This window comes from Lemur catta, chromosome 19 (genome assembly GCF_020740605.2).
Source record: "Lemur catta isolate mLemCat1 chromosome 19, mLemCat1.pri, whole genome shotgun sequence".
NCBI lineage: Eukaryota > Metazoa > Chordata > Mammalia > Primates > Lemuridae > Lemur > Lemur catta.
The window spans coordinates 4,315,970-4,343,852 of record NC_059146.1 but is presented as its reverse complement, the minus strand read 5'-3'; the positions used below and the strand labels follow the sequence as shown (position 1 = coordinate 4,343,852).

General features: G+C 44.1%; 1 protein-coding gene across 2 annotated transcripts in view; it reads right to left on the bottom strand.

Annotated features, from left to right (window-relative positions):
• The window catches only part of SPATA18 (spermatogenesis associated 18), a 28,482-nt gene extending 6,240 nt beyond the window's left edge, over positions 1-22,242 (bottom strand). Inside the window, exons 1-10 of one of the 2 annotated variants that reach the window (XM_045533008.1) lie at positions 21,906-22,242; positions 14,439-14,544; positions 14,176-14,291; positions 13,268-13,380; positions 8,307-8,402; positions 6,552-6,749; positions 4,320-4,617; positions 2,776-2,934; positions 1,763-1,938; positions 684-807 (exon numbers count right to left, since the gene is read on the bottom strand). In XM_045533008.1, the coding sequence (XP_045388964.1) occupies positions 684-807; positions 1,763-1,938; positions 2,776-2,934; positions 4,320-4,617; positions 6,552-6,749; positions 8,307-8,402; positions 13,268-13,380; positions 14,176-14,291; positions 14,439-14,544; positions 21,906-21,992 (1,473 nt within the window). In that variant the 5' untranslated portion in view covers positions 21,993-22,242. The remainder of the gene's footprint in view (positions 1-683; positions 808-1,762; positions 1,939-2,775; positions 2,935-4,319; positions 4,618-6,551; positions 6,750-8,306; positions 8,403-13,267; positions 13,381-14,175; positions 14,292-14,438; positions 14,545-21,905) is intronic. The other variant, XM_045533009.1, reaches the window with a different exon arrangement.
• Positions 22,243-27,883: the final 5,641 nt, after the last annotated feature.

The following is a 27,883-nucleotide window of genomic DNA, read 5'->3' as shown; positions in this document are numbered from 1 at the left end:
GGGGGAAAAGCTACATCACGTGAACTCTGCAGAATATCCAAGCCCCCATGGCCCCTAGTTCATCCCCCAGTCCCCACTACAACACACACACACTTACACACTCACATGCTGTACCTAAGACTCCATTCTGAAGGCTGCTCAATTATGTAACATGTTCAAAACATTCTATAACCAATGGCTATAGGAAGCAACCTCCGCAAACAGATTGGTTCCTCTCTCCCCACCTCTTCTGTCCTCTGTCTCCATCCCTCCCCTCCCTACACATCATACCGAGGAGAGAAAAACAGCACATTCATAGTTTCCCAAGATGGAGAATGGTCAGTGAAAATTTGGCAAACCGATTCCTGAAAGTTAATTCATAGGAAGCCTCCAACGAGATAAGTACAAAGGATTTTGCCCTTCAAATATCGTCATGTTTCTAAGCTGGGGGAGGCAAATATGACTAGTTCCATCTCATAAATAAAGCAACAAAGAAATTACTGCCCAGAAATTATGAAGAATCATGGAAGAAACAGGGAAAAGAATCTGTTTCTTCCCAGACCATCTCTTTCCTCTCCTTGGTATGAAATCTTATCAAACCACTCGTTATGAACTTCTTTTATAGAATCTCTGGGTTTATAAATGTTCTCGAACTTGTGAATCAAACACTTGGGATGAATTGTCACTATGCAAGGCCACCGTACAAAAGCCCCTCTCCTGGTGACAGCTTCTCCCTTCATAATGACACAGTCATTCTCCATGAGAGCAGGCCACACGTGATATAAGACCAAGGGAGCGGTGAAATCCGAGTCGTAGCTGCGGCGGTACCTATTTTAAACACACAAAGCAAGAAAGAGAAGTTAAGCAGTCACGTAGCATAACTGGGGGAAACAACAGTGTACGTGTTCATTTTGTATTATGCTCAGATTCTAGGTAAAGGTGGATCCTGATTCTGTTTTTAAAGAGATGGTCGTGGGCTCTCAGAATAGGACCCAGTAGCCACCAGGACCCGGCATGGACTCACTAAGACCCAGTCATGCCGGACTGGTCCAAGATTATACAGCTAATAGATGGTGGAGCCAGAATTTGAACATAGGCAGCTTGAGGCCAGAACCTGTGTTCTTAACCAGTAGCTTGGCCTCTTCCCAGATAATCCACAGCTATATCCTAAGATATTATGAAATCCCAATAAAATGTTTTCATTTAATTTCTTCTAATTTATGAAGGAAACATTTGCCATCTAAAACTTGGTAGCAATGTAATGGTCCTAGACAAAAGAGTCAAGAGCATTCGTTCTCTCACACTGGTGTGCATAAGGAACACCTGGGTGCTTGTTAAATTGCAGATTCCTGAGCCCCACCCTGCACCTACTAGATAAAATATCATGAAATGCGGTCCAGGAATGTGCATTTTTAACAAGTACCTTGAGTAATTCTGATGCAGGTGATCCACACATCATACCTTGATGTGTGGCCTAAATAATGCAATGAAAACCAATGAAAAGTAATACACATTTGTATTTCTATAGCACCTTTCCTTTCCAATGCTCTAGACAGGCTCCAGGTAACTCATTAGTTCTCCCCAAGACCAGTATGTTCAATGTAAAATGACGCCAGGAGAGGGTCCTGCCCTGCAGTGCAGGGAACTATGTGGCAGGGCCTGGAATCCAGGCAGTGTGTGTGCACTTCCCACCCTCAGTTCTTGTCCCTAGATTGTTCTCAGGGAACAGAGAAGACAATTTCTTCATGAGCCCTCCCCTGGCTTCTGCTCCTACGTCTCTTACTTGTAATCATTAAAAACTTCTCCATCTGCCCCAAATGCAATATCTAGGGGCGGCTCTAAGGCCTGCATTGCAAAAGCAATGCAGCATATCTCCCGGATGAAGTCACTGAGGAGGCAAAAGTCAACTTCAGGAGGGAACGAAATCTTGGGGTTGATATTCATGGCTCGGATCACATCCTGAAAAACAAAAGATGGCATCACCTTGTTACCCACCTGTGACAAGAAGCTCTGACATCCTAAGGACATTATGGCTGATGCGAGGTGGGAAAAGAACATGTGAGTGAAAACAAGTTAAACCAGAAAAACATGTGCATGTGCTAAAAGGTGAAAGATGTTCTCCCTCATTAATAAGGAAAGAGGAAGGAAGACAGAGTGCAAATGACATACTAAAGGCCAAGAGAGTCTCTCTAAAAAGCTAAAGAAAAAAAAAAACCTTCCATGGTTTTTATTTATCATTTCCTTATTTTTCTATTCTGAGGAAGTGTATGATGTGCCAACACAGAACTCTCATTTGTTCATAATCTATAATAATAACAATTATAATAGTTTGCTTTTATTGAATATTTACTATGTGCCAAATCTTGTTCTAAGAAGATCACCTGCTTTCTTTCATTTCATCTGCTTAATAACTCTGTGGGGTAATGGTCATTGTTGCTCCCACATAAAGATTGGAAAACTAAAGCACAGAGAGGTTAAGTAAACATGGAAGATCACACAGCCAGTAAGTGGCAGAGTCAGGAAGCAAATCCACACTTACCTTTCCCAAAGCCCTTGTTCTGTCTCCCAATCTTAACAGCCCATCTAAAGAAGCTAAGACCACTTTTTCCCCATAATATAATTAAGGAAGAAACAGCAATAATCATGGGTGCTAGTAAGTAGAACTAAATGCTGTTCCTTTCTTCTCTTCCATTATATAGAATCAGCACTAAATACTGGATGGATTTCTGGGTTATCAATACACAATGTAAACAGTAGCAGCAACAAACCAGTCCTAATAGGAGACCCAGCACTTACATTGACACTGCTCTGGACATCATACATATCAAGGTGACAAACGATATAATCCGAGACAGCATTCTCAAAGTCATTCGACCCCCCGTAAGATGGTGTCAACGATTTCCTCACATGGATCTTGAAATGTCTGAATGCCATTTTAGCTACATGGAATGCCTCCTGCACATGGAAACGCAGCATGTTTATTTGGTGGGAAGAGTTGGGTAAAGAATTTCAAAGCAAGAAGTTAGAAACAGTCCAAGATTCAACATCATATCATTGGTCTTCTGATAACTAAATGCAGTTGATCAAAATAATCTCTAAATTTTGGAAAGTACATAAATACACATATGACAATCCATGTTCACTAATTTCAAGACAGATGACCGTTGTTTTGGTAATTCTGAGGGCAGGAAGCAGGACAGTGCGGAGATTCAAGGAAACAAATCCTCTGCTACGAGCCCATAGTAATAACTGGTCAAGAAATAAGAGAAAATTATCAGTCTAGTGTTTGTGTTGTACATAAACACATAGCAAGAGTTGGGCATGTTTCCTGGCTTATGTTAATTCAACAAATATTTATTAAATGCCTACTATATGGTAAGCATTGGGGAAACGCAGTTATGCAAGACTTGGTCTCTACACTTAACAGAGCTTTAACCAACTCAGTGAGAGATTCTCAATTATATAAACCTGGGGTTGGAAAATTTGTTTCTATAAAAAGCCTGATAGTAAATATTTTAGGCTTTTCAGGCTACATGCAGTGTCTGTCACTTTTTTTTTAACTCTTTAAAAATGTAAAACCATTTTTACATTCTTAGCTCTCAGGCCATATTTTTCTTAGAAATACAGGCCAGCTCCAGATATGGCCCATAGGCCAGAGTTTGCAGACCCCTGACACAGATGAACAAATACAGGATGAAGTTCAATATTTATGATAATTGTGCCTTCATACCATGTGTTGCTTTTTAATATTTAATGATTCTCATTATGGACTCTTAGTATCTCAACACGGTACCCATCCACAGAACAAACATATTTGTTTTGGAAAGTGAGGATTACTTATGTGCACTTCTAAAATCTGTCATTCTCAAGTAACTAATATGCAAGCAATTTTAGTAGCTACTCGTAGGTAAATAAACAGAAGTCAAATAAACACAATCACAGCCTTATGATTTTTCTAAGAACTGAAGGAAATCAAATAATAGCCACTAGCAATGCTACCTTCACTGGTAGCATTAGACAAAAGGTACCGTGCAAATCAACTATGTATAATTATACCCATTGGAGATAGTCCTGCATTTATGGATACTTCTTCAACAAATATCTGGTCAATACAAATATTAATAAATAGATATGAACAGTTATTGATTGTGAAAAACGATTCACCCCCAAATGTTTAGGAAGGAAGGAAGGAAGGAAGATGGGGAGACTATGGAATCTCCTCCCCTTCGGTGACCTCAGGATCTACCAGTCTTTACAAGATGTTCCATTCACTTTACGGAACTTCCGCCTCCCCGCGGCCCCCAAGGAGGCCCGAAGCCCGGGGCAGGCGTGTCACCTACCACGGTGGCGATGTAGACGATGCGCTGCACGGTCTCGGCCTTGTCGATGCAGCGTCGCAGCAAACACTGCGCATCCAGGCGGGCCTGGGAATAGGCGTCGCTGAACCGGGACAGGAGGGCGGCCTTGCGCGCCACGCTGGACAGCTTGGAGCGGTTCGGGGACGGGGTCCTGATCTTTATGCCGGTGGAGGGGCTGCCAGACCGGCTGCGGCTGCGGCTGCGACCGCGGCTGTGGCTGCCACTGCGGCTCTGGCTGCGGCTGTAGGCGTCGGGGCTGGGAGACCGGCTCCTGGTGGACCTGTCGGGGAGCAGGAATCAGCCACGGACACGCCAGGACTCGCTTCTCTCTGCTGTCCCTGGACTCGGGTTCTTCTCCCCAATAAACCGCAAAGGAGCCTTGGACCCCTAGGCGGGCGAGCAGCTGCCTCCCGGGACCTCACCAGGCCTTGCGAGAAAGGACTGTGTCCCCAGACACCTCAAGTACTCCAGATTTGCACAGGGGGTGAGAATTTAAAATGCACGTTCACTCACTCAGCACCTCACCTTGGCCTTTCAACGACCAAGTCTGATCGCTGTCATTTTAGAGATGAGGAACCGGGAGCTCAGAAAGTGCACGGCCCGTCCTGGAGGAGTCCAGCTAGCCAGAGCCGGAGTTCGAGGCTCTTCTATCCTTCAGGTCTCGGCTTAAATGTGACTTTCTGAGTCCGACTGTGACTGCCACACATCGAAAGGTCTTTCTTCTCCCCGTCTTTAATTCTCTTTCAGTGACCAACTTTTCTCATAACAGCACAACCACAACTGGGAACTTTAAAAAATCGACTCATTCACCTACATATGATCTGTCTCCCCTGTTAGCCTGCAAAATCCAAGGGTTCCTGTCTTGTATGGCTATTTTGACCCTGTTGTGTCTCCAGCACTGAGCATCATGCCTGGCACATAGTAAGTTCCCAATAATCTGCCCAGAGAATGAGTAAATGTGTAACGAAACGTTTAAATAGAATGTTACCCTGACCTAGGGGTCCTTACACATGATTCACACAAGCACATCACACGGCCTTGCGGTACAACATGGAACGAATACCCGTTGACAATGAGTTCGATGCTCTTGTCCCAGCCTCACCCTGTCATATCAGTGGGGCCTTTCTGATCATTTCTCCTCTCCAGAGCCTGTTTTTACATATATCATTTTTGCCCTAGTTCAGGGTGGGGTAGAGGTTGGAAGGTCAGGTGAGCTAATACATGTGGCAGTACGACTTGGTAAGTTGCAAAGTACTAAGTGGAAAGTATAACTGTTACTAAGTATGAAGTAAATTATCAGACTAGCTAGCCCAAGAAAATGGCCCCCGAAAAGGGAAGTTTTAGAGAAGAAACTGTCGGGCAAAAGGTAATGCAGAGCCGAGTGCAATGGTGTGGTGACAAGCATACTCTCCGGGGCAGCAGGGAGTGGAGGCTCATTTAGAGTGTCTGCCAATTCCCATGGTATAAATACTCCCCTGTGGCAGAAAGGCACAGAATCCGTTCTTGGGAGCCAGTACAAGTCAGCACCGACACAACCCTGGCAGAGTAATTCCCAAAAATGAAGGACTAAGGTGACATTTAGCAAAATGGGGAGGGGGGCAGGGGTGGTGGCTTTGATGGCCTGGATCAGGGCACACTGGGGGAAGGGTTGTTAAAAACAGTAAGGGAAAGGCAGAGACTCCAAAAAGAAACATCCTACTTTGCTCTCACTTAGCACTGTGTTAATGACCCGTCTCAGTATCTGTCCATCAGTAGAAAGGGATCTCACAGGAACACTGAACCGACACGAGCTGTCAAACAAAGTGAGATATCGACAGGGAATTCCCTGCGGTAACATGGACAGTCATCCCTGGAGAGAGGACTCCCAGGCCTCAGAGAAAGGGACCCTCCCGTTACGGGAACATTCTCTCAACACCGGCACCACTTCTTGCGCCGTGGACCCACATAAATCTGCTTCCAAAGCCAAAGCACTTTCCATGGATCTCTGAGCCCCAAATCAATTAGTGCCCAAGCACTGGTAACCCCAGGAGGTGTTTCTCTGGAAGGGTGCAGTTAAAGAAAACAACCCCTTTACAATTCAGAGTGTCCCATATTAGGGGGGGTTTGGTTCAGGGTGTCATTTTACTTCCCGCCCCATCCCACAAGCCAGGCTTTTACCACTAACTCAGCAAAAAGAGCTCAAATGAACAAATGATCCGTGAGAGTTTGTCAGACCTTCCTTGGAGCGCAGATTTCTCGGCAGACAGAACGGCTATCTCGTCCTTGAGGTTCCGCAGGTGTTTCTCGTAGTCGGACTTGGTGTCGGCGATGCGCGGGTCTGAGCTGCGCTTGGAGGACGCGCGCCGGCTCTCCGAGCCCCTCCAGTCCGAGCTGCGGTGGCGGGCGTCCTCCTGCGCTTGCAGAGATTTCAGCCTGCACGGGGGCGGGAGGGAAGCAGCGGGGAGGGAAGGAGGGGACGGAAAGGCAATGAGCGACAACTGGCACGTTTCACAACAGGCGCTTCTCTACTTTGCCATTATTGCGTGGGAAAACTGATCGAAACGCACACCCGCCAACACAAATGAGCAAGAGCAGCATTGCCAGGGTCGGGGCAGCTTGCGTGGGAAAAGGTGCCTAAAGAAAGAATACTGCTCATGGAGATCTCTAGCAACACTAGCGTGGACCTGTAGTCAGACTGTTCCACATCGGACTGATCTTAGCTGCACAAAACTCTGAAAACATTTCACCTCCAAAACCCAGTCCAAAAGCTGGTCGAAGATGTAATTAATCTCCTACCCTCACTAGCTCTTCAATTCTCTGAACAGAAAGAAGATGGGGGGCAACTAGCGTGGAAGTGGGATAACATCCACAAGACTAGCTGGAAGTGTGGATCTGTGAAGATAATGTAGCCCGGAAACAAACAAAAACCCTTTAGAAATAAAACTGGCCTCCTCACCAAGATACAAAGAGGCATGGCCACCATAGAACAGAAGCAAAAGCAATAAGAGAGAACGTGCTGTGATGAAAAGGACAAGGGTTGTAGGATGAAAAGTAAGGTAAGATTGAGAAGGACATAGAGCAGCTAAAAATGTAATAGAATGAAAATCTGCACTAGACACAGTAAACAGAATTGGTGCTATGGGAAATCAATGAGTAATACGATCAATGACTTTGAGAAGGTATACCTAAGAGGAAATAAGAGGTTAAAATGATGATGAGGGGGAAGACAGGACTGGAAAATAGAAGCGCATTCCCAGCTAAGATTTATGGGCGTTCCTGACAAAATCAGAACAATTGGAACATGTGTGAAGACAATCGAAAGGAGTGTGTGTGTGTGTGTATGTGTGTGTGTAAAATATCCCTCCCAATAGCTCATTTTTAAGGGGAGGGGATCAAAATTAAGACCAAGGAAACTATAACCTTAAAGGATCAGTGTTTCTTTTTCCCCTTTACCTATTCACCTTTAAGGAATAATCTGAAATTTAAACTAAGATTTTCCATAAAAATTATTCCAGTATTATTTCCAATGTTGAATATTAGTATCCAAGTAAATATTAGGGAAATACCCAGCTGATGGAACACGATGAACTTACTTAAAACTAAGTTCTGCAGTATTTTTTTTCTTAGTGATAGAGAAAAACAACATCAAGCGAAAAGGTAGGATCCAAAATTGTATACTTATATACTTTATTCTGTAGTCTCAACTCTATTTTTAATATATTAATCAGAAAGAATATCAAATGTTAACAGCAACTGGCCCTGGAATTATGAGAGGGTTTTTATATTCTTTTACACTATGTTATGATTTGGAAATTTTCTATAGTACATAGGTAGTATTTTTATGGTAAAAAAATGTAAAACATTAATAAAAATATTGCTGCCTTTTCTCTTTGATTGTGAACAGATTTTTTCAGTTGTAATGGAACACCAAAAAAGCTAAATTCAATGATTAATCAGCAGGCTGCAATAATCCTGTCATTTTTTTCTTACTGCTTTTTTAGCTGATTTATTTCCTCCTCTGCAGCCAAAAGGGATATGGCCGATCTGGTCTTGGTTTCTTCAAGAGTCTTTTCAGTTTCAGCCAGACTGTAAGAGAAATCAGTAACTAAAGACAGATTTTTTTCAAAATTGGCAGACTTTCTAAATCAAGGCATAGGTTCTTTGGGGAACTTTTGGCACATAATATAAATTCAACATAAACAAGATGAAGTTGTAAGACATCTGCATTCAATCAGATAATATAATGTTACAAATATTATGGTGGGCTTGTATGCAAAAACATGCTGACATCCTTTGCTCAATGTCAAACACAAAGAAATTACAGAGCTACTGCCCCTAAAAGACTATGTAATAACTATTAATATTAGAATGTGAAGGACAAAGAAACTTGCTCAATTCCTCCATCTCACCCTCCTAATTCATCTGCTCTGATTACACCAAATCCTCAGGTTGCCACTCTGTATAAAATCTCCATTTTTCTACATACAATAGACCAATATCTATTCTCATTATGTTGCATTGGACTTTAAAAAAAAGTTATGTGCCCACTTATAAAGAAAGTCCTCCCCAATCACACTTGACTTCCAGGTACTTCACGCCTTCCTGCCTCTGACTTCCACCACTTACTGAACACAATTTCCCTGAGTTTTCACCATAGTTCAGTCACTGGTACGTTCAAGGACTCTCTTCATTGTAGATAAATCATAGTCAATCATAGTCTTTCTTTAGGTCTATCTAAATTTAAAAATAACTGGGAGTGGGATGAGGCCATGTGCAGTGGCTCAGGCCTGTAATCCTAACACTCCAGGAGGCTGAGGCAGGAGAATTGCTTGAACTCAGGAGTTCAAGATCAGCCTGAGCAAGAGCGAGACACCGTCTCTACAAAAATAGAAAAAACTAGCCAGCTGTGGTGGCCCAAGCCTCTTGTCCCAGCCACTTGGGAGGCTGAGGCAGGAGGATCACTTAAGCCCAGGAGTATGAGGTTGCAATGAGCTATGATACCACTGCACTCTAGCAGGGGCGAAAGAGTGAGACTCTGTCTCAAAAAAAAAAAAAAATGGGAATGGGATGGATGACATTGGATGAAGACCAATGGTTCGCAATCAAGTTGCCCCAGAACAGTGAGACTTGTGGATTGACAACAGTTTGACTTCCCTGGTCCCTGACCCCGCCTCCCTGGATCATCACAGCAGTCCTGGGGCTAAGAGAATGCAACTGTACTCTACACTCACACCAGCCTTCCTCCTTCCCTCTAGATGGAAGAACAGCGAAAGGTAAAACACTGGGATTTTCACCTGGATGGTGAAGCAGACTGAGAAATAATGGGCTATCAGGATCCCTATCAATCCTGCAGATCCCAACCAATCACTTACTTACCCAAAATCCCATCCCACCCCCTCCTTCTTCTCCAACAAATGCCCACTTATCAGTGCCACTCCACATACCACCCAACTATCTCAAGCAAAGTGTGTCTCCCCTTCTCCCGAGCTCCATGCATGTCTACCTCATCACATTCATGCTGTAACTACTGGGGGCAAGGACTTTATTGTATTCATCTCTACCTCCAGCACCTACAACAGTGCCTGTCACACAAATCTTTTTATTTAAATGAAAAATGAATGAATGAATGAACAAAATGTCTAAAGCCTAAAAGAAAGCCAAAGTAGCATTAACTTCATAAATATAGCTATCAGAGGCTGAAAGGAAATTAGAGTGATTTAATTCAAATATAAATACATTACAGGTTTTAAAAAGTAAATATGGAAAAATAAACATGTTTTATGAAGAGAAAACTGTAGAAAATGAAAAGAAAATGGACCAAGAAAGGAAGGAAAGTATAAACAAGAATAAAGAAGATTTTTTTTTCTCTCCCAACACATACATGCTAATTTCACATGCCTGGATGACACGCAGAGAGAAGAAAGAGAAGGACATCCATGTGCCAGAATTTTTTCAATCAGGTTAGCATTCTAGTTAAACGTTTTGTTACACGTTTATTCATTCACTGAGCAGATTATTGAGAACTTACTATGTGCCAGGCATGATGCTCAGTGCTGGAGACACAACAGGGTCAAAATAGCGATACAAGACAGGAACCCTGTGAATCTTCCAGTCTAGCAGAGGACACAGATCATAAACATGCAAGCAAGTCCATTTTTTACAGTTCCCAGTTATGGGAAGTGCTCTTACAAAAAAAGCAGGTCGCTGTGAAAGAGAATTGAAGACGGGGAGAAGAAAGACTTTTCAATGTGCTGCACAGTCGGACTCTGAGAAAGTCACATTTAAGCCGAAATCTAAAGGATAATAAAGAGCTGTCCATGCAAAGTGCTAGTGGAAGACTAGAAAGTTCCTTCAGGCAAAGGCCTCAAGGTGAGGCAGTAGGCAGTAGACCCGGTCGGGGAGACTGGCATGGGGTGTGGGCCGGATCAGGCAGGCTGCTGTGAGCCTGGTAAGAAATTTAGAATTTTTTTTTAGGTATAAAAGGAGGAGACTAACAGCTTTTAAAAAGAAGGGTGACATGATACCATAAAAATATATATATATTTGCTAAGTGGAAAACGTAGTTGAGCATGAATGGAAGCAGGAAACAGAAAGCCAGTTGGAAGGAAGGCAGCTGGTTCAGGCAAGAGATAGCACAGGGCAGTGGTGGCGGAATAGAAAGAAAGGGACAAACAGGAGAGATTAGGAGGTAGTTTCAACTAGACATTCTAATAGATTGGATATAGGAGATGAGGAAAAGCGAGATTCATATCCAGAGTCCAGGCATAAAGTCCCACGGTCTTCCACCGTCTGGAGTTTCGTCAAACCTAGGCAGACCCGTGCCCATCAGTATTGTTGGGATTTGCACCTCTGGAACCGAGCCAGAACCAAACCTGTCAGCACAAGGTTAGACACAGGGAACCTCCTCGGGTGGGCCATTCGTTCCCCAGCAGGCAGCACCCTGGCCTTGAGAGATGCGGGCAGAGTAAGAGGGAAGAGAGAGATGGCTACTATAGAGCATGGGGAACAAACTCCATCATTTGTGATACCTTAAATAAAAAAATAGAATAAGAACCACAGGTGGGTTAACACAAAACAAAACTAGGAAATCCAGGGAAAAGCAACCATCCCCTTCATGCAGGCAGCTTTCAGATAGTTGGGGGTGGGTGGAGAGTGTGCACAGACATAGAGGACAAACATAAATGAGAAAGCAAATAGGGGGAAATGTATATAAAAGGAAATGTGGGTGTTCTTAGTACTATACTTGCAAATTTTCTGTGTTTGAAAGTATTTTTGAATAAAAAGGTTTCTTTAAAAAAAAGCATATGCGTTAAGTTTCTTGGTCCCTGGTGCCTCTTCTGGGTAACAACAGAGTCGTTGTAACAAGAAAAAGAAGTGGGAAGTCCTGGCCTCTATTGGTGCTGACAGTTGTCAAGAACCAGCAAAGTCGTTGAGTCCTGCCTTACAACTAGAGGCAAATGAAGGGGCCCTGGTCACCTGCAGCAGTTGCCAGCTAATGTCCCAGGAGACCTAACCAGGCAAGGCACAACTCAGGACCCATCAGCACAAGACGCTAGTGCCCAGGTGGAACCAAGGCCGGCAAGAACCCAGAGAGCAGTACAAGACCAAAATCCCTGCCTTCAGCACCAGGAGGGCACGCGAGCATCCCTCCCCTAGATGCCAATCAAAAGAAGGACGAGGGGAAAAGAGACCCTACGAGAGGACAAAAACTGCTCTTAATGCAAGTTTGCACTTGGAATTAATGGAATATTTACACAAAAGGGACTACAATAAACCACAAAAGCCCATGTTACCTTAATGGGGCAAAGTTAAGGATTCTCCTCCCCCCTCCAAAATCAGCTGACATTAGTTGAAATAAATTGTAAACTTTATCCTTTTTGCATATGACGTTTGTATATTTTGACTGCTGCAGTTATACAACTGCACTGACTATGATTCCATAGTCAGTGGGAAAATGAATGGGTGTGTGGAGGTGTGTGTGTGCAGGCACACAAAGAAAAATGTCTGGAGGGAAATATACCAGAATGTTAGCGGAGACGAGTAACAGGTGATTTTCATCTTTATATTTTTATTTGTTGCATGCATTTTGAGAAGAAAATTTGGATAACTTTTATAATCAGGCAAAACAAAATCAATAGGGATGTTTTCCTTTTGGGGAGAAAGAAGGAACTCTCACCACACATTATCCCACCGCAAGCCTCAACTAGTTAAAAACAATACTTCCTTGCTGTCTCTCCCATTCACGTCAGCAGTGGTGCAATGCTGTGGCAGGAAGAACACCTGAGTGAGGGACTTTTTTCAGGTACGTCAAACGCATTTTCATGCCTTCCTCAAGCACGAACCCAAAGTCTGCAATTTTGTTTGCAGTGATTCCCTAAGTTTGCTACACTGGCCCTGCCCGCAGCAGCCATCTGATACCTGCTGTTGCCTGGCATTGCTTAATTTTTATAAACAATACATTTTATACCTAATAGTTAGTCCAAAATCTTGAACTGTTCATTTCTTAAAGACTCAGACTCTCCTAGCCAGGCGGATATACTCCCCAAAATGAGACCGGTCAGGTAGATGCAGCCTGCTTCATCTCACCTTCGCTGTTTCTCTTAATCTTCCTCTTCACCTGATCTTTCATCCCCTGTTCACTCCCTCTGTATCTTTTTTAAAATTTGCTTCCCAAATGATAGGTTCTCATCTAACAATCTTTACTCGTTTATGATATGGGCTGATGATGGCGTATGGAGCCAAGGGGTCCTAATATAATAGAAATATTCAAATTCAAGGACACAGCCTCCAACTCACTCTCTCTCTCTCTCTCTCTCTCACACACACACACATTACATTACTTATTTGCAAATGCCCCCATTTTACATGAGCCATTATTCTCCTTTCAAATTTGAAATGCAGTTAAACTGAGAACAATTCTTTTTCGAAAGGATAACTTGCATTCCTCTTACTCGTCTTGAACCTTGTTGAGTTGATTACGGGTCGAGCTCAAGTCGGAGTCTAATTGTTGTATGTCACGATCCCGAGGGCCAGAATCTTTATATCTCTCCTTGTCAAATGTGTCCTGAGAAGATACACGAATCAAAAAACAATCTGAACACATGAAATGATAGGGATGTTACAAAAACATTATGCTGTGCAAAAGAAGTCTGGTGCATAAGACGTGGCTCTAAGTGCATGAAGTTCTAGCACAGGCAATATTGATCTAGAACAATAAAAATTAAAAAGTGGGTGCCCTGGGGGTGGCACAAGGAATGCTCTGGAATGACTGAAATGTTTTGTATTTCAACTGGGGTGTGAGTTTACATGGGTATGTATATATATCTGCCAAAACTCATCAACTTAAATTATACTTCAATTTAAAAAAATAAGAAGTGTTTGAAACATCATCCTACATCTCTATACCCAGAATAGCACCCACAGGGGGTGAAAATCTGAGAAGCATCCAAAAATCCTCAGGGAGAAAAATTGTTTAATGACACCTGCTGTCTACAGAGTACTTATCATGTGCCAGCCTCTGCAAGTTGTTTCGTGTACTTGTCACATTTAATTCTCACAACGACACTATTAAGTCAGCAAAATCATTGTCCCCATTCAACAAATAAGACATAAAATTTAGCCATCTACCAAGGGCCATAGGAGAAGGACTGGTTTTCTGCCCAGTGATCTCCAAGCAGGGATCCCTCAGCCACTGTCTCTAAAACTGACACTGTCCCATGGAAAACAACAATATCAATCACAAATTATGGACACTCTTTGCCCGTCTACGGGAATTAAGTTTCCTTCTTATCTTGGAAGTTTCCGATTAGCTCTATTTCACTGTTTCAGAAAGTCAAGGGTTACCCCTCGTCATCCTTACCTGCAGAGAGGGGACCCTGCTGTCAACAGGTTTTCCCATGGAAGCGGCAGTAAAGGAAGCCTCCAGCCAGGGCAAAAGGCGCGATTTGATCGTTTCCACACCGTCATTATGTCCTCCTAAAAGAAGATACACGTCAGGTCAGCGAAAGAAACCCAACTGCGCCAACTCAGAGAACACAAGAAAGCAGAAAGCAGCCAACTCAGAGAACACAAGAAAGCAGAAAGCAGAGAGGGAAAAGAAGGGGGAAGCAAGGCCGTTCTCACCTTGTTGGGCCGCTGTAGTGAGGATCCCAAAGAGCTGTCCCTGCACTTTGGCAACTTGTTCAATGAGTTCAAGGCAATAGTTTAGATTTTCATCACACGTGTTTGTCTGTGAAGGCAACACAATAGATGTCAGGGCAATTCCTTCGCTCTGGGGCCCACTGCAGGTAGACAAGGCCTCACGTGACCCGAGGGCTGCCTGCGCTGGTGTGCTCCTGGTGGCAGGGACTGCAGTGTGGTCACCAAGACCTATCTCCCTTTGCTCCCAGACACACACCTAGACCACGTTCCCCGGTTTCCCTAGCAGGTCGCGTGGCCGTGTAACTGAGCTCCGGTTACTGGGATGCAAAGGGATGTGTGTCCTGTCCAGGCCTTGCCCAGAAGAAAATTTCTTGAGCGATTATTCTCCTTCTCTTTCCCCATCTGCCAGCTGCATGCAGAGGAGCCAGCAGGGGACGTCGGGGTGGTGGAGCCACGAGATTTGTAAGGCTGCTGACCAAACCCTTGCAGTGAACTGTTACGTGACTGAGAAAGTCAGTTTGTGTTGAGATTGAGATTTGGGGGTTGTTTTTTTATAGCAATAATCCTACTCAGTAGAACCCCCACAAACAGTCCTTTTATAAAGTGAATAGACCTTTTGTAACAATACAAATCGCTGCCCAGTTTATCTGCTTTATTGGTTCCCGTCCTCTACATAAATTCAATCTATATATTACATGTGCACAGAGAACCCTACCTCTCAGCAGCAAGGAGGTATTGCTGGATTGAGGGCATGATGGAGAACAAGACAAGGAGGTGGCACTTGCCGACTCGTGGGGCAGAGAGGTGGACAGCCCGTGATCCCACGGTGCAGTAACGCGTCTCAGTACACAGGGGAGCACACAGTCTGCTCTCGGAAAGTCAGGAAAGGCTTCTGGGAGGAAGTGAAATCTAGGCCGAGAAGCAATTCATTAAAGGCAGACTTGGGGAGAGAGGTGGTTCCAGTGGTTGTGGAACATTCTAAGCGAAGAGAACAGAGCATGAGCAAGCCAAGAAGTGGGCCTTTTAGCGATTCTGCTTTCACCATTCCTTGGTGAGATTCTACCACTTTGCCATTAGCCATGCTCTAATCGATTCCAACGCTAACAGGAGGACTGCAGCAACAAGAAACAAACAAATCACGTGGGTATAAAACTGCATAGATTCATCTGTCACTTCAAGTCATAACACACCATCAGTGCCTTATGGGCACCACGAGTCTCAGCTCAGGAAGCAAGGTACAAGGAGGACAGAAACTAGGATAAAAAGGAAAAGTTCAGATGACCTCTAGGCAAAAGTGTCCCAGTAAAATGCATATCTGGGTCAACAAGGGAAATGGTTCAGACAGGCAGTAAACTGCTTGAGCAGAGACCGTGCCTACAAGCCTCTTGCCCCCTGGCTAGATCATGCCACGTGTTAAGTGGACAGAGAATGAGCTTGGGAGTCCAGCAGACCTGAGTATGTCAGCTCTGCTGCTTGCCACAATTCTGTGTGGTCGTGAACAAGTTACTTAACCTCTCTGAGCCCATTTCCCCTCCATACAATGGAATAACAATGCCTTGCTGAATGCTAGGAGAATTAAATCTAAATAATGCATGTCCAGCACCTCAGACGCAGAAGGTGCTCAACCAATAGTACCTACGAGATGACACGCAGTGTTGAAAGAAGCCAGGGACTTAGGGATAAGACAGACCTTTGCTCAAATCCAGCTGTCCATCTGTCAGCTGTGTTCCCTTAGAAAAGAGATTTAAATATGAGGCTCCATTTGCTCGTCTTTGGGAAGGGGTTGATCCCGTGAGCTAAGGTAAGTGCAGAGCTAGCATAAATGGGAGTATTATTGTGGTATTGTGACCATCTGCTCCTCTGCCTTGCTGGGCGCCGGGGCATAGTGGCTGCCCAAAGAGTGTTGGTCTAACGAGTTTGTGTCCACAACTTAAACAACAGAAGACAATACGCCATGTCAAACAGTTCCCGTTTCCAAGCCATGTCACAACATGCTGCACCTTCTAACACAAAGCGTTGCACGAGATACTCAATTTGCAATAGGGTCACGTTATTCTACTAAACACATATGCACACAAGATAAATAGAGCAAAGATAGGAACTAACTATACTGTCTCCAAAGCACAGACTCTCCGTGTTCATTCATTCATAAATCACTGAGTTCCTGCTATATCTAAGGCCCTGGCCTGGCAGCTCAGGAAACAAAGCTACACTTCAAAAAAAAAAAAGAAAAGAAAAAAAAGTCACCTGCTGCCAATGAACTTGGCAGCTGAGGAAGTGGGATGGAGAAGGAGAAGCACACAGGGAATGTGTAATTAGCTTAGCATTTATATTAAGTGCTCTGTGTGGACGGGGAACTCTAGGAGCAGCAAAAGAAGCCCTGGAGCGGGCAGATGGGGAGACAAGGACACTTCGAGAGGACAACAGCCGGTACCGAGGGCAGGAAGCGGCAGGCGCATCAGGGAAAGTGAGTGTGGGTCTGGAGGCCAGATCTGAAAGACCTGACTTGCCACGTTAAGGGTTCTGGGCTTCATCCCATCATCAAAAGATCTGCCAAGGCAAGCGGGGGAGGGAGGGTATGACATGCTCAGATTTGCTTTGCATTTTAGGAAAATCACTCTGGCAGGCACAGGCCAGATAGAGTTTAGGTTAGACAGTGAGCCCGGCGGGGAGGTAGGCAGGTCTAACCGTCTGGCTGCAAGGTGCTGAGGGCTGCAGACATACCAAGCGTCCCCCAAAAGTCTTTCCCAGACTCAAATCACGCATGTATCAGCCAAGGTCCCGCTCGCTGATTCCAGCACTACCTGAGGAGGAGGTCACCCAGGTCGGGAGCTCTGGGGCAGGGCCCGAGCTAGAGATAGATTTGGGAGCCACCAGCATCTGGGATGTAGCTGAAGCCATAAAATTTGACAAGATTCAATTGCTGCAGAGAAATCAAGAAGACAGATAAGGGCTGGAAAAAAGGGGCTGGATTTGACCGACCCTCGGGCGGCATCTAGCGACCATTATGAGAGCAGTTACAGCAGGACGAAGGGGGGTGGGGGTGCTTGAGATATTTCCAGATTGCACTGGGTTGGAGGCACAAATGGGAGTTGAAGAAGCAAAGGTAATGAGGCCAGATTACCTTTTCAAGAAGTTCCATAGCGTCGGGCAGAACAGCAGGACAGGGGCTTCGTTCCCGGCCCCTCAATGCCACCCCTCTCTTGCCCAAACAAAAGCTCCCGACCCATCAAGCCTAAATGTTGCCTAATTTCCAAGGTCCTCTGTGATAGGACTACCCTCTATCTGACTCATCCTGCCTCCTTTCTCCTCTGCCCCAATCTTCGGGCATGTGTGGCCCCTATGTGAAGGGACACTGATCCTTTGGTCCCTTTCATTTCCTTTACTCCCGAGCAACCTCAGCTTACCAACAGCTCTTTCCCCCACGAGAGCCTGGTCCTCTCAGGCTCTCCACCAATGGTTCTCAGACCCAATTTCTATTCCTCACCTTCAATCACTTCCGAAGCATGAAAAGGAGAGGGAAAACATGATCAATATACTTACTGCTCAATTCGTAACGTTTGTCAATATGCATTTTTAATCAACTTTCCATCTTCAGTTTGGAAAGCTATTTAAACTCATCAATTTCAGCACAAAAGACAGCAATTTCCACTTTAAAAAACTTCAGTCTCACCCACACAAAATATGCTTCCTGTATGTTAGATAAAAATTAATTATACAAAAGGATTCATCACAATACTGCTGATTTCACCGGTGTTTGGAAAGCTTAAGGCAATACGGCGTGGGGAGTACAGTACTTTGAAAGCTTTCCAGGGCTCTTCACATGCTGTTTTTAACGGGCTACAGTTGTCCTCTAGGGAGGTAGCAGTCCCATAGGTGGGCAGCCCTTCAAGTACCCTGTTCCTAAAATGGCCCTCTATCTTGTATCGTGGCTGACTTTTCTACATCACTATCTCAACCACAAAGTTTTCAAACCAAAATACTGAATTTTAGATACAAGAAAAAGGCTTATGTATACCTCCAACAATTTAGCAAAACTTCTAGTAGGATTCTCCACTAGATTTTACAGTATCTAGACCCACTGTTGGTATTCCTCTGATTTCCTTCGTTATTTATTCTCCTTAAATATTGAACAATGATAATGTTTATATTAACAAGCTTGTCCAAGATGAAAATAAGAGAAGTCAAATTTTAAAAAAAGTTGACAGCCTCTCTATTAAAAATAAAATAGTCTGCCGTAATCACTCATCAATTTCTTTTGGAGACATAAATTCATGATCAGTAAATGTAGCAGAAAGGGTAGCATCGTTACAGACTCCACATGCTTCCCCCATATCTCAGGCTCCCTTACAATTAGATCGGAGCGACATAACTCATTCTGGCCAGGGGACCAAGAGTGGGAATAGTGTGTGTGATTTAAGGGTCGTGCAAGCTTTTCACTCCCTCTTCCCGGGACCTTCCAGGATGGCAGCTCCACGAGATGCAGGGCAACTGCGACTGAGTCAGTGACGGAGCAGAGCTGTCATCAGACCTTGCATGAATGAAAAAAAAAATCTCTTTCTGTTGAGACACTGAAACGTGGGGTTTTATTCATTACTGCAGCTTGGTCTGGTAAGGTCCTAAAGGGAAGAAAAATGTTCTCCATCAAGTTACTAATTAGATTGAATACTCAAGAAAGTAGAAGTATGTTGACTAAGGAGGAGGGTAACAGTGGCAGGGAGTCTGTTTGAACTCCTCATGGCAACCACGACAGCCTTCTGGGCTAGGAACCAGGCATATCTGGCATAGAGGTAGCCTCTATTTCAACCACAAGGATTATTCTAAAACAAATAGACGAGACCCCTCTTTAAGATCTCTTTTCTATGTGTGGATATTTAATATGCTGTTTTCACTTGATAGTGCAGATTTCTAGAACACAACAGAAGAACAACGCCTGAGGAAGCCTCTTTGCATTTCCAGCCCTCCCCACCATACCCACTCACATATTAAATCGTCAAGAGTTTCCAGGATGCAACGTCTTGCTGTCATTATTTTACTTTAAGAAATGTAATCTTATCCTATCTTGGAGATGAGCTTATCAAGGGTATAGTAAGTTTTAACCACTTGCTACTATAATTATACAGAGTATGTTTAAAAAATAACAAATCCCACAGCATCTGACCCAGATTAACTTGCTAGTCCACAGGACTCCGAGGAAAAACAAAAGCATCTCATAGGAGGAGAGATTCAGCCCAGAATTGACCTCCTCCAGATACAGCTAACGTTTTAAAGTTGATTTCTCTTCTGATGTTAACATCTCTAGGGATTAATTGGGTAATCAGAATTCAGCTCTGCATATAAGGTCATTTGAGCCTTTTGTAGAGTTAATTGATCAATAAAACCATATCAACATTGCATAATAAATTAGGGGCATTTGAGACCGCATACTCTTACATGAACCTTGAAGACCATTCTGAGAGTCTTCGACCTTGTTTACCAAATGTGCCAGGCTGGTTTATGAGAAGTTAATTCATGTAATTTCTTGCCTAAAGTATCACCCAGCCCCATTCATTCTCCCTAGAGTTTCTAATTTCCCCATCATGGAACAACTAGAGCAACCTTTTTAAAACATAATCCAAACATGTCTCCTCCCTGCATAATGCTTTCAGTTTCTCCCCATTGCTCAGGAGAAAGTTCAAACTCCTTACCACACCACCCAAGGTTCTTTACCATCTGGCACCAACCACCCACCAGCTCAGGGCATCTCACTTCCACTCCCTGCATTGAACTATTCACAGCTCCTCCCCCCAACCCCAAATATGCCAGCTTTTTCACGCCTCCCTGCTTTTTGCCCATGCTGGTTCCCCTATCCTTCCTCCTCTTCTCCAGTTGGAAGCTCACATTCCTACTCCCAGCACCTAGCACAGACAGGCACATCATAAATTCTGAAAAAAATATTTGTTGAATGAATAAATTAATGAGTAAATGGACACTGCAAAAATTATAAATAGGCCTAACCTACTGAAGCTCAGTAACCATTTGTTGAATGAATGATTAAGCTTTTGATAACTGGCTCAGGTCTTGGTTTTTGGTGGAATAAGAAGGGATTCTTTATGGCTCTCTCATCAATATTCTTCATAACCAAAGAGGAGGACTTTGTGAAAGTCGTGTTCACACCAAGCTGTCCCTGAACTTTCAGTGGAAGCCAAATTTCAAGGCAAAGTCCTCCTCAACACTTGAGGCTTGCACTAATTCAACATCACTTTAATGACTGAAAGAAAGTGAGTTGGCATTGTTTGCTGTTGGTTTTAGCATTTCTCCGGGGGAATTGAAAAATATCCCTTCTTGGAATTTTTTCAGATAAATGATCAAGCAAGACATAATTTTTCCTAGGACCCAGAAGACTACTAGATGTTGTAAGATTAAAAACAAGCCAACAGGCCGGGCGCGGTGGCTCACGCCTGTAATCCTAGCACTCTGAGAGGCCGAGGCGGGAGGATCGCTCGAGGTCAGGAGTTCGAGACCAGCCTGAGCAAGAGCGAGACCCCGTCTCTACTAAAAATAGGAAGAAATTAGCTGGACAACTAAAACTCAAAAAATTGAAATCCAAAAAGGAACTTTACATATCATCTAGTCTGATCTCTCTTATTTAACAGATGAGGTTAAATAAATTGCCCCCGTCATTCAGCTGGCTCAATGCAGCGCCAGACCTAGAACCTCGGGGAGCTAATTATTCCCGTCCACAGCTGCTCTGTCTTTCGCCCCGTTCTACTCGCTGCGTAACGAGCGGAGCCTCCTACTTAAGGCGGGCTGACCGCACGCGAAGCAAATTCGAAACTGGAGTTCTCCTTGGGGGCGGGGCAGGGATTAATGAGATTTGCAGAGTGTTTGAGGGTTCGATGACGGAATATTGGCTTCTTACAAAAGCCTGGGCAACAACCCTCCTGAAATCGCCTCGGTGTTGGCCCTGCGCCGTCACTGTCACGCGGGCCAGCGCACAGGTGAAACTAGCAACGCTGACAGGTGTCGGTTTCACTGACTTCCGGGCAGTAACTCGCGGGCGGAGGCTCACACGCACCCATTCGGACAGAATGCCCGGGTATCCTCAGGGCGGGAGACTGGCGGAAAGGCAGGAGCAGGGGCGTCGTCAAAACTAGCCGGAGGGAGGCCGTGGACCGCGCTGGCGAGGGGGGCGGGAGGGAGCGGCAGGCGGGACCGACCTCGCGCGGGACCGCCGGGCTTGCCCGTCGCTAGGGCCGCCGGCGTCCCTGGTTACCGCTCCGGGAGGCCTCTCCGTCCAGGCCGCGCCGGGGAAAGCGCCGACACGCACGAGCCCTCCGTCCCCGCGATCCCGCGCCCCGGCCGAGGTCCCCGTCAGGAGTCACAGCCGCGGGGGCTGCGCAAAGCGGCCACCGACCCCAGCCCCAGGAAAGCGTCGCCGAGGGCCACGCCGGGTCCCCCCAGACTCACGTCGTACTCCTTCAGCCAGCAGTCCAGCTTGTCCTGCAGCGTCCGCAAAGTCTGGTTCGAGACCAGCCTCCTCAGGGTCTCCGCCATGCCCGCTTTTCCGCGCGGCCGCGCTCCGGGGGACAGAGCCGGACAGGGGGCGAGGCGGCGGCCCCCGCAGGGCCGCCGGGTGCGGTGGCGGGGAGGGTGTTCTCCTCCCGAGGGGCTCAGAGCGCGGCTGGTGTTGCCATCCTCCCCCTCGGGTCGGGCCGGGCAGGGATCGTGAAGCCGGGGGGAGGCGCTCGGGGCCGCAGCCGCCGCGCCTCATCCGCTGCCCGGCGCGGTCTCCCGGCTCCCCCGCCGCCGCCCCCAGCCCCGGCCATAAATACCAGGGCGATTGTTAAACAAACCCTGACGCGCGCGGCCCGCGCCCTGGCAACCCGGCGCCGCCCCGCCCCGCCCCGCCTCGCCCCCGCCTCGCCCGCCAGGCGGCGCTCGGGGCCGGCGTCCGCGCGCCATGTGGCTGTCGCCGCCGCCGCTGCTGGTGGCCGAAGGCGACGGCGCCAAGGCCACGGACACGCGGGGCTGGGCCGGGGCTGGAGAGCGCCAAGACCGCAGATGACGGCGGCGCGACCCCTCGGTGGGCTGAGAGCGGTCGCAGTGCGGGCTGGGGGCACCCGGGGCCCTGGGTGACCACCCATGTGTAGAAAAGCAAAAGTTGACGCCCCATAGACGTTCTGGGCTAAGCTCTCAGGAAGTCACCTCTTTGGCCCCTTCCTTTATGCTCTCACCTCTCACTCCTTTAGTTCTCCGTCCGTAGCGGGGTTCACCTGGGGGCAGCTTGATGTACGTTTCAAGTCTTCCCGCTTCTGGCTCTTGCCTTGTTCCTTGACCCACTGGGTGGGTGCCCAAGTCAATAGATTTTAGCTCCCGGATGTTCACAAATTAAAGTTACTAACCACAGGTTTGGGTAAGATTTAGCAGTATGTATATATATTTTTTAGAGTCATTGAGCACTATAAAGCTTCATTTAATTCTGAATTCTCTAACTGGGACTTTGGGAAAGTTCAGACCTGGTTTGGCACTATTTCAGAAGTGTACATTCTGTCATTTACAGCGCTAGTGTGAACTACTTAAGAGCCATGTGAACCATCATTAAGCACTTTAGAGGCAAGCCCTTGTTTTACACACTCCCAAAGGGTGTCCTGACGGCGAATCCTTCTCATCTGTTGATTGAAATAGTGGAGGTGGAGCAGGGCCTCAGCTAGCTAGCTAGTTTAACTCAGTTGCATTTCTTTAGGTACTTGAAAATCCACGAACACTGCATGTATCCAAGTATTGTAAAATTAAGAATTCTCACCACCTCTTGTTTTTATTTCTCTTAGTTATAGTGGTTTTACTGTCTGCCAATGAAAATGAAAGGCTCATTTCTGGACCCCGTGTTCCTCCTATTTTCTGTAGACCACAAAATAAGGACTACAAGGGTGCAACATGTTATTTTATTAGAGTAGAATAATAATTACTAATGTTAAGGGGCAGAAAACCAAAATAAGTAAATATTCATTAGACATTTTCCTTTTAAAAATATATATATATTGAACAAGGAAGGGAATTGAGAAAAATCTGTTTTCTTAATTTAGAGCTAATAATTGCATATTTCAATAGACAATTGGAATCTTTGAAGAGTCCTATTTACTTATTCATATAAAAAATAAATTGGAACATTTGCTTTTATCAGACAAACTAGAGGTTAAATCCTTTTTCCTTTCTGTGGGCACCTTAATTAGCCTCTAATCCTTGGCTTCGTCATATGTAAAAGAAGGATAATAATTCTTCATAGGATTACTATGAGACTAAGATAATTGATGTAAAGTAGCACAATGCTTGGCAAGTGCTCTATAAATGCTATGATCATTATTATTAGGAATATAGGTCACAGTATTTAATAAAAAAAACTAGGTTGGAAACAATCTAAATTTCCAACAATAGGGTAATGATTGAGCAAATCATTCAATGAAATGTTTTACAATAAAAATCTTGTTATTGAAGAATATATAGTGTCTAGGAATTTTCATTATATAATGTTAAGGGGGAAAAGCTGAACAATAAATTACATATAGTGTTAAATTATACAATATGAACTCAAGGTATGATTATGGGTGATTTTAATTGCTCCTTTATACTTTTCTGATTTTCCAAATTTCTGCCATGAGCATGAATCGTTTCATAAAAATTTATACAGAAAAAAGTTACCAAAAACAGTTACCCAAAAACTTTGCCACCCTCAAAAAAATGTTAGCCAAAATATCAATATTTAAGCAGCTGACTCAAAACATAATATGCTTTCGCTAAAGGTCAATATTACTAATTTAATAATTAGACTTATAGTCTTAGGATAGAATGGATCTTTGAAATCATCTTAGAATATGCCACCTGATATTATTTATCTCTACATATGCTCTAGCCCCACAACTAGAGTCAAGACCTGTAGGCCTGCAGTCATTTCATGTACAGCTTGGTTTCCCTAGAATTGAGGAGGATGTGTTGCGCATAGCAGGAACTGGTGTTTATTGATAACAAATAAGCATAGATCTTCCACTCAATGACTCCAAACAAAGCAAATGTTTCATGTATTTATTATTTATCCCCTACTACTTCCAAAAGAGTATCTGAGATGGCTTACAATAAAAGACTTGAAGAAAATACCATTGTTAGATTATAAATATTTGTAAGGGAAAAAGCAAATATGCCCAAATTTATGCCTATGAACTAAGATTGAGCCTCATTTTACATTTATTTCTGGGCTTAGTGGAAGCCAAAGAGGAAAGGAAAATGAGTTTTATGATTATGATTATTTGATTTCTAAAGTACAAATACCAGATTTTTTAAGGAAACACATTTTCCTGGTACCAATTCTAAAATATGTTTATCCTTTTTCAAAAAGTATAGAACAACCTAGATGAAAGGTCTTTAATAACTTTTTCTTTTTTTCAGAAAATATAGAAACAATGTTGATATGATTGTTTCTTGAAGCCACCTTTGATCAATGCCACAGGAGTAAGACCAGAATATGTCATCAAAGAACAGGCCAAGTAATTCACACCCTATTGTTTTAGTTCCCAGGCAATGTTACTTTATACAAGCTTAGAACTTCCATACCTATAGGAATAAGTGGATATCTTCGTAAGTGGGGACCTGAATGATGGTCCCCTCTGCAGAGCTTCCGATGGGTACCGAATAGCAGTTTAAGAGAGTAAGAGCCTGCAGTGCAAATAGTTTACTTTGCTGATTAAGGAGTCCCTGGGCTTTACATTACAAGCATGTAGTCAACATAGTTGATATTCTATTTTAAAAGCTGATAAGCCTGCTTTTTTTTTTTTTTGCATGTGAAAGAAAATGTCAGATAATTACAGATTCTACTTGGGGAATATTTTGGTGCTCAAATTTTGCCCCAGTTGGATTAGTTTAGGACATTATCAACTAGGCAATTTTTGGAGAAGTTCAAAAAACAATAAACATGGTACATGGACACTGTTGCTTTATCTCATATTCTGCCAAATAGTAAATTCTCCTGACTTTATGTAAGTCTTTAATCACTCTGAGCCACATTTTTTTCATCTATAAAATGAAGAGCATGGACTAGATGAACACTAGATCTCCTGCAGTCGACACTCTTTCATGCTGTTTTATCTACCGTACTGGTTAGGTTCAGAATTGAGCAAATCTCACCCTTTGTTCCAATTTCTGGCTCACAGTTCAGTTTGGGTCAAACCTTGATTCTGACAGCATTAGCCAATCACCAAAAGTTGAGCACTGTTTTTGCAATTTATTCTGTACGTTTGCTGGAATAACTGCTATTTCTAACTCCCAGTAAATAAACAAGGAATTTCTCTACAGTCGTACTTTTGATAAATTTGAACCCAGCTCCAACTGACAAACTTTTCTTAACACCGCCCCCCACTCCCACCCCCACCACAAGACCTCAGAGCGTATCACTCTATCCTTTATGTTTTCTCTCTTTAACTTCTGGACATGTTCATATTGTTAAAATTATCACACTGTATTATATTTATTTGCTTCCTATATAAGCTTGTGAGGCTTCTTTCTTGAGGGAAAGGAGAGAGGTTTATTTAGTTTTATATCCTCAGCACAACTGGATGTGAGAAAGAAGTAAAGAAAGAAGGAGTGGGGAGGAAGGAAAAGAGAAAAGGAAAGGAAAGGACATGACTGGCTGCTTTATATCTGATGTCATAATCCCATTGAGGTGGAAGGTCAAAAATTAACAGCCAGTTGGTTGTTTTTATGGTGTCATAATTCTACCACCCAGCCAGGAGCCATTTGTTCTGAAGAAGTCTAATGTGCCAAACATCTAGATGGAATAGCTTTTTGAAAATCCTCAATTTTGTCTACTCTGAATTTTACCTATGTCCATCAGCTGGAGAAATTTTTAATTTGGGATTTTAAGAAGCCAACAAAAGATTAACTGAATCCACTCAGTGAAGTGAGAGCTATGTGTATGAAGGTCGTGCTAAACCAAATATAAATACATCCAATAAGCTACAAAGATATACAGTGGGATCTTCATCTTCATTTCCAGTCTTTCTCACTATGGATAGTTGCAAACCCTTCTCTAGTGCGGCTGTAAGAACAGTCTGTGTTCTGGCTCGAATACTTTTCCAAGCCCCCCTCATCCTCTCCTGGGTGTGCCGTGCTATTCTTGTCTTACTGCTGTCTCTGTTAGGATCTTGTTTCTTTGAATCGGGGCCTGTATTACAATTTGAAGAAAATCTTTTAGCCTCCGCTGTCCTGCTTGCATAAAGTTACCTTTACGGTGTTTATCAGTGGTGTTGCCAAGGCCTTTTGTACTCACAGGTACTTTGTTCTTGCAGATAACAAAACACTTCTTTGGACACTTAGTGTTCTCTAACCTGAGTGCTCTGTGTTCTCCATTCAGGAGCTTCATTTTGTTCTCTGCCCTATTGAGTGAAAGGAAAAGATTTTTTAAAAACACCCATTGGAGAAAAAAACAAATTGGTTGGGATCCGAGCTGAAGGCAGCCTCCCCCACTGGGCAGAAGCACAGATGCTGTTTCCTGTGTCATACCAATGAACTCTGAGTACCAGCTCAGGATTTTTTGGGACAATTATTTCATGCCCACTGTTGATTAAAGTACAAAAACAAGAAGAAAATATTAATATATCACAACTTATCACCTTAGCACCTAAATAAACTATAGAACATTTGCAACAAATACAGATTAGAAGGGAAAAAAACCAAGGTAGACATAGTGTGATTTTGGAGGGCCATAAAATATTCTTCCTATCTCAACGCAGGTTTCCATCATAGTTTGTTCAAAAAAGAAGGCATCTTTGCCCTCAGTCTTTTCAGCTCTGTGAACAAAATGCAATGGCAAAATCATAGTTCTGTGAAAATAGCCATTGGAGGAGGGAGCTCAGGACATATTAAGCTATTGCAGTGGTACAGTGAATACGGCCACCTTGCAGGAGACCCTTAAGCACCTCAGCAGAGAGACCTGGGACAGCATGAGACTCTCCTACAGTTCTGGAGGCTAGAATTCAGGAAGCAGGACTGGTTCCTTCTGAAGGTTCTAAGAGAAAATCTATTCCATGCCTCTCTCTTAGCTTCTGGTAGCTGTTGGCTGATTTTCAGATAGCCAAAGGTGTATTTGGTTCCAGGAAAATCAGTGATCAGATATCTCACCATCTAAGTGGGAGAGAGGTTGGCAAAATCAAGGCAGGGCTTCTGCTCTTAGAAACTGGGCTATCAGGCAGATTTCTAAGACATTTATTAAGTTTCATTATTGGGCTGGATATTGAAGATAAAAGTATGAGTGAGACATCTACCTACTAGATAGAACACACCATCTTTTAGATTAAGTCAGCAGGTAGATGAGATGAAATACAACACAATCTGAAGTGCTACAAAAGGTTAGGAGCAGCGGTTAGGGACAGACCTGTGGGAATCTCTGGAGCCTTTAGAGA